Below are 7,350 nucleotides of genomic sequence, written 5' to 3'. Positions count from 1 at the left end.
TTTTACATCACGTGGATGGCCGGGTGTGTGTGCGTGGCTTACCTGGGGAACACATGGCACCAGGTGCACTATGGGAAGAAGGCAAGCCGGTGGAGGCAGTGTGATTTGGGCAATGTTCTGCTGGGAAACCTTGGGTCCTGCCATCCATGTGGATGTTACTTTGACACGAACCACCTACCTAAGCATTGCTGAGACCATGTACACCCTTTAATGGAAACGGTATTCCCTGGTGGCTGTGGCTCTTTCAGCAGATAAAGCGCCGCCACAAAGCAAAAATGGTTCAGGAATGGTTTGAGGAGTTTGAGGTGTTGACTTGGCCTCCAAATTCCCCAGATCTCAATCCAGTCGAGCATCTGTGGGATGTGCTGAACAAACAAGTCCAATCCATGGAGGCCCCATCTCGCAACGTACAGGACTTAAAGGATCTGCTGCTAACATCTTGGTGCCAGATACCACAGCACACCTTCAGGGGTCTAGTGGAGTCTAGAAAAACGAATGCCTCTATGGGTCAGGGCTGTTTTGGCAGCAAAAAAGGGGACCAACACAATATTAGGTCATAATGTTATGCCTGATCAGTGTATGCTCTGGAAAAAATTAAGAGACCACTCCAAGTTCAGAAATCAATGTTAAGTGGTCTTAATTTTTTCCAGATATTCAGCCACATGGCAGCAATTCAGTACATTTAGGCACAAAGAGAAGATCTGAAGTTCAAACTGTGAATCAGAATGGGGAAGAAAGGTGATTTAAGTGACTTTGAACGTGGCCTGGTTGTTGGTGCCATACGGGCTTGTCTATCTTCACGCACAACCATCTCTAGGGTTTACAGGGATTGGTCCAAAAAAAGAGCGGAAGTTCTGTGGTTGAAAATGCCTTGTTGAAGCCAGAGGTCAGAGGTGAATGGCCAGACTGGTTCAGCTGATAGAAAGGCAACAGTAACTCAAATAGCCACTCAAATAACCAATACAACCGAGGTCTGCAGAAGAGCATCTCTAAATGTACAACACGTCCAACCTTGAAGCAGATGGACTGGGTTGTGGAATGAACCAGAGAGGAGACAGGAGGAACCCGAGGATGACCAGACGATGCCAGAGGATGACCCAGAGCTGGGACAAGATGAAGGCCCATGGAACTGATGGAAGGAGGAGCCAGGCTGGAGTCAGGAGTGTGACAGAGTGAGGTGGAGACGTGACCTGAAAGGACCCAGGTGGAGCAAAGGAGATATAGAGTCAGGGGGGAGCTGCAGGCCTGGAGGGCCAAGGTGGAGCTGCAGGCGTGTGTGACTGATGTGGAGACATGGTCTTGGCAGACGAGGGTGGAGATGGTGGGAGTGATAACAATGGAGGAACCGGAAGGAAGGAGGAGCCCGACAGACAGTGACGTCGGAATAGGGGTAAAACCAGTACTGATTACCAGGGCCCAAAGGGGAAAGAGGGCCCTTGAAAAGTATGGAATATATAATTATATATATATAACATAATATTTAACATGGAACATGGGAGCCCATCAGAACTGCCTATGCATAGGGCCCGGGATCTTGTGCTACGCCCCTGCCAGCAGAGCCAGAGGGGTGGAGGGTTGAGGGCGGTGCAGTTGATGACTTGGAAGTCCGAGGCAGAGGTAGAGCCAGAGTGACTATTGACCAAGGTGAAGCCAGAAGGATGAGGGAGTTAGGTGGAGCCTGAGGGATGACAGATCATGTTGGAGCCGAAGGAGCATGGCGCCAAGGTGAAGCCGATGGGTTGGAGGGCCGAGGTGGAGTCTGGGGCTCTGAGGCTTGAGGTAGAGCTGAGGGATCCATGCACCAAGGTGGAGCTGATGACTGGAAGCCCAAGGCGGAATGCAAGCAGCACTACGGATCCACTGGAGGAGCCAAGTGGCTGAATGGAGAAATCAGAGACGAAGGTGAGAAACTGGATGGCTTTGGCAAAGGATGAGGACGAGGGAGGTTAGGAGGAACCATCCAAGACTTGGAGCTGGGCAGAGCCAATGCTGGTGAAGGAAACTCGGTGCTAGTTTGAATCAATGTCGACAGAGGCGGAATAAATTAATCGATGGGTTTTTGTAAGAAAAATATCCATATTTAAAACTTTAAGAACAAAATACAACATTTGACGTCGGCGTGGCGTAAACGTTTTGAACTGCGATAGGCGTTACACTTTCTTTGTGAGTTGAATACTGAAGGCGGTCTGGCGGAAGCTAGATATTTTACTTTATAAAGTTTTAAATATTTTTCTTACAAAAACCCATCGATTCACGTAGAAGGTCTTTATTAACCCCTTGGAGCCTCAGGGATTACTTTTATAATGGATGAATGCACTTTTTAAACTTGTGAGCCCCGTTCACTGCCATTATAAAGCTTGGAAACATCAGGATATTTATTAAAGGGATAGTTCATCCAAAAATGAAAATTTTATGTTTTTCTGCTTACCCCTAAGGTATCCAAGATGTAGGTGTCTTTGTTTCTTCAGTAGAACACAAATGAAGATTTTTAACTCCAACCGTTGCCATTTGTCAGTCGTATAATGCATGTGAATGGGGTCCAATTCTATTAGAGTAAAAAAAAAACTGCACAGACAACTTCAAATTAAACCCTGCAGCTCGTAACAACACATTGATGTCTTAAGACATGAAACGATGGGTTGGAGGGCCGAGGTGGAGTCTGGGGCTCTGAGGCTTGAGGTAGAGCTGAGGGATCCATGCATCAAGGTTTCGGTTCGGTTGTTCGGTTTCTGCGAGAAACCGAACAGTATTTATGCTATCATTTCACCTTATATCAGACGAATGTCATCAGCTCTCCAGACCGCCATAACTTCCTGCGAATAAGGTCAAAATACTGCATGATCATAGAAATATATATGTAGATTCCTCATTCGAGCGATCCGCGCAGGCACTAATGAGGCATCTATGTATATATCTATGGGACCACCGGAACACGATCCACCGGAACAGGGACCACCGGAACACAATCCACCAGAACAGAGACCACCGGAACTGGGACCACCGAGACACGATCCACCGGGACACGATCCACCGGAAGTGAGACCACCGGAACACGATCCACCAGAACTGGGACCACCGGAACGGAGTCCCCCGGTACAGAGTCCACCGGAACTGGGACCACCGGAACAGAGTCCACCGGAACTGGGACCACCGGAACAGAGTCCACCTGAACGGAGTCCCCCGGAACAGGGACCACCAGAGTGGTTGCAGAGGGAGTCTTTCTCCTCCTCCTCCACTTTGAAACCCCCGAACTCGGGACCACCAGAACTGGGACCACCGAAACAGAGTCCCCTGAAACAGAGTCCCCCGAAACAGAGTCCCCTGAAACAGAGTCCACCGGAACAGAACTCCTCTCCCTGGCCTCTCGTTCCACCATCGCCACAAAAGAAACTCTCCCATAAGCGCTCCTGAGCAGCCAGTCCATGGGCTCATCGAGCACATAAGAAAACAAGTCCTTAGGAGACTCTTCATTCATTCTCAGTCCCTCCGTCGCAGTCAGGAATTCTACTGCAAAACTCCTTAAATCTGCCCCTTGTTGGCGGAGGGACATTAGAGACTGAAACCGGAGAATGCGATCGTATTCGGGACACGAGACAGTGGGTGGTGGTGGGTGAAATGAATTCTTGTGCGGAGTCCTTGACATGGTCGGATTGTTATGTTATGTGAAACTTAAAGAAAACTAAAGTGTGGACTCATGTGCACAAAGAATGAATTTATTACAAAATAAAACATAAAATCAAAACAAAAACCCACGGGAGGAGGGGGGGGGGGGGGGGGGTGGATGGAAAACACATAACGGCAAAACCAAAAATACTTAAACACATACCAAAAGGGAACGCAGGGGGGAAACGGGAGACGTAGACCATACAACAATCCGACACCGACTGCAAACACACAGGAACTTATAAAGGGGACAAATGAGGCAGGTAATGAGGGACAGGAAAATAACAAAACACCACACAGGCAGGCATGTGACAGCTTTAAATTAAAATTACTATTACATTATTTGGTAACACTTTATTTTACTGTGTGCTTTGTTACATAATGTCACATGTACTTACCATAGTAATAACAGTAAATTATGCATAATAACATACAGCAAACCCTCAACCAAATCCTAATCCTACCCTAACCCTATAGTAAGTACATGTACTTAATTAATATTACTCAGTACTTAAATATATAATTACACTGAAACAATGACGCCTTAAAATAAAGTGTAACCCAATATTTTGTAATAAATAAAACAAAACCTATAGTGTATAATATACACTCTATCTACAGTGAGCTATAAAAGGCAGAGAACACCGTGATAAAAAATATTGCATATGAAATATAACAGCGCGTCAAATATATTTGGACTCCCTAAATAACTTTGATTCAGTATATAAAATGTCCAATGAAAGACCACCCACACATAAACACCACACATACAGTTAGCAGGTCATTATTTCAAATAAGACCCATAATGCAATGCAAAGTACCATCCTAAAGGGTTTTTTTTTTGCGATTATGACCAACATACCGTAAATTATCCTGCCTCTACAGCCACTCATACTAATGATGAGCACTTAAATGGGCATGAAATATTGATTTGAGTTGAAAGTACCAAATTATGTGAGTCACAAGAAACATGAAACATTTTTATTTGGCTTTCATATAGATGAGTCGAAATATAAAAGAACACCCATATTCATAGAGCAAAAACAGATCGGTCTCTGATGCAATTATTATCTCTTATTATCGCAGAACTATAACATATATGCACACAGATGCTCTTTCTTACTATTATCCCTGAGATCTAAAATCATTATGTCTATGGAAAGTTCCCATAAAACATGGAAATACAACATATGTGTGTATGCTTGTGGGTTGAATGTAAACTAGTATCCGCACTTCCCCCTCACTAGTGCTTAGAGCCATGAAACTAGTATTTCAAAATGTATTTCAAGGCCATTACACCTAGGGGGCGGTATATTCCTTACAAACATTACATTTTTTTAAATTAAGGTTTGTAAATGTAAATATTTTGACTGTAAAATGTTCTTTACCTCTTGGCATCCTCTTTCACCACTAAACTACACAACAACCAGGCCAAGTCTCTGACATGAAACTTCATATTTTGATATTTATTGATATTAATTGAAGAGGGTTTTTAGGCACATTTCTTTTCAAATTTTTACATGTTGTAACCTCATACTTTTTAGGGGTCCAAGCCCATTATACGTAAGGCAGCAGATTGACCAGAGGCTAAATTCTTATTTCGTCTGAATTCAAAATACAAAATTCTTCATTTATTTATATATAAAAATAAAAAAAATGTTGTAACTCCAGTTACATTAACCTTATTTGCATGAAAATAAATGTATATTATATTGGGAAACCTTGCAAAAAGTTATCAAAAGTTTTAAGAAAAGTTAAAACTAAGTTCATTAAAACAAATGGAACTTGGTTATTTAAAAGGTAAAATTAATTTAAAACAACAACAAAATAGTAATTAGTTAATAGTAAATACAATGGGTCGGGATAAGAAAAATAAACTTAATTAAAAATATATTTTCTCAAATTTTGAATATCCTGTTCAATTCTTTTGCTTCTCAATATTTTTACTTTAAATACAATTATTTTATGGTGTATAAAGACAATTATTATAGTTTTTACTAATATATTTTTTTTATTATATTTTATGTTTATATTTTCCAATTTCATTTTAATTTAAGTTAGTTTTAGTCATTTTGTTTATTTTGACTTTTTTTTAGTAAATCAAGTTACTAAAAACAATGAGATATGTTGGCAACTCACTGAAATAGGTTGAGACGCTGTGACTCGAAGTCGTAAACATGCCACGGCTGCCGGCACAAGTTTCTGGACATCTGGTTCATTAAACTGCCCGCTCTGAAGAGAGCCCAGTGTGTGAAATCCCGAGCAATCCACCGTCGACTCCGTTTTCACCAGAGTTTTTCCAAGTTCCACATCAGCAGAGACCAATTCATCTTTTCCATCTAATCCTGTTCGTATTAGGACACGGGAGATGAGAACCGGTTCATGAAAGACCACTAAAAAGTATTTTTCTGAGTCAATAGGGGACACACCCCAGAAATAGTCTAAATCTTGGCTGTAAGCCTTTTCGGCTATATTGGTCTCAAAATTCTCAATGTTTGTGCGAATGTCTGCTCGAGGGTTATCAGCGACTTCGTCTGCAAAGTCCTCATCCTTTAGGTGATTATAATTCGCCCTAAATGACGAGTAAGTGCCCATGTGCTGAAACAGAGATGGGCGGAAACGAATGACTTTATCCTGCATCAACAATTTGTGAAAATGTGACAGCAGGAAGTCGCAGGGCATCTCTTGGTAGAAAGTATAAATGAAACGGGCCAGAATGGGCAGATCTTTGGATTGGTAGAGTTTGCCAATGTAGCCCAACTTGGAGAATTCCAGTGTGACCCATTTCGAGTTGGCCATCGAACGGATGTGCTTATGCATACTCGAGAGAAAGTTCTTCGAACAGCTCACGTCATCCTCCAGCATGATATAGTATTGGGAGAGGTTACTGCTAAAATGGAGCAAATAGGAGTAGTCCACGTTTTGCTTCGAACGGATAGATAGATAGATAGATAGATAGATAGATAGATAGATAGATAGATAGATAGATAGATAGATAGATAGATAGATAGATAGATAGATAGATAGATAGATAGATAGATAGATAGATAGGTAGATAGATAGATAGATGCAGACCAACAGCAAAACTATTTAATACAAATAATTAGTACCATATAACATCTCTCCCCAATTCTATGATAATAATTATTTTAATTAAATCATTGTCATGAAGCAAACTCTCTATGGAATAAGGCATATTTAGGCCTAGTGAAATGATAACACTAAACAAATATGAATAAAAAATGAATAACAGAAAATATAAATCTTTCTTAATATTTTTTTTTACTGTAAAAAATAATTACTTTGTCAGTTAACTTAAAAATGTGTGTCATGTGGTACAATATAATGGATAATCCACGGCTAGCTGTGCATTAAACTAAATTAATGCACGGCGTGGAGGCAAACCACCCAACGCAACGCGGAATCTGAGATAAAGTAGTGCGTAGGCTAAGATTACATTTATTTCAATGAATATAGCTTTTATTTGAGAGAGAGAGAGAGAGAGAGAGAGAGAGAGATTCTGAATTACTTGTGTCTGTTCATTGTCTCTCTCTATTAACAACGAAGCTGTGTTTACTTCAAAACCAGCGATGTAATCTCCTCATTGCTGAGAGATGTAATGTAGCAGTTAATTATCGAAGCTATTTTTATAACTAAAAGTTGCAGGGCGGCGTTGACAACTTTCTA

At 41.5% G+C, this 7,350-nt stretch overlaps 1 protein-coding gene across 1 annotated transcript; it reads right to left on the bottom strand.

Annotated features, from left to right (window-relative positions):
• Positions 1-1,011: 1,011 nt before the first annotated feature.
• On the bottom strand, positions 1,012-6,591 carry LOC307122467 (alpha-1,3-mannosyl-glycoprotein 4-beta-N-acetylglucosaminyltransferase C-like; the record flags this gene model as incomplete). Its single annotated transcript, XM_079846449.1, has 4 exons — positions 1,012-1,190; positions 1,691-1,877; positions 3,152-3,556; positions 5,803-6,591. Coding segments are annotated over 4 exons (1,560 nt in total), but the record flags the coding sequence as incomplete, so codon positions are not given.
• Between the last annotated feature and the right edge of the window lie 759 nt (positions 6,592-7,350).

The sequence above is a fragment of the Gobio gobio genome (genome assembly GCF_949357685.1).
Source record: "Gobio gobio genome assembly, contig: scaffold_270, whole genome shotgun sequence".
NCBI lineage: Eukaryota > Metazoa > Chordata > Actinopteri > Cypriniformes > Gobionidae > Gobio > Gobio gobio.
This window is presented reverse-complemented; position numbering and strand designations above follow the sequence as displayed.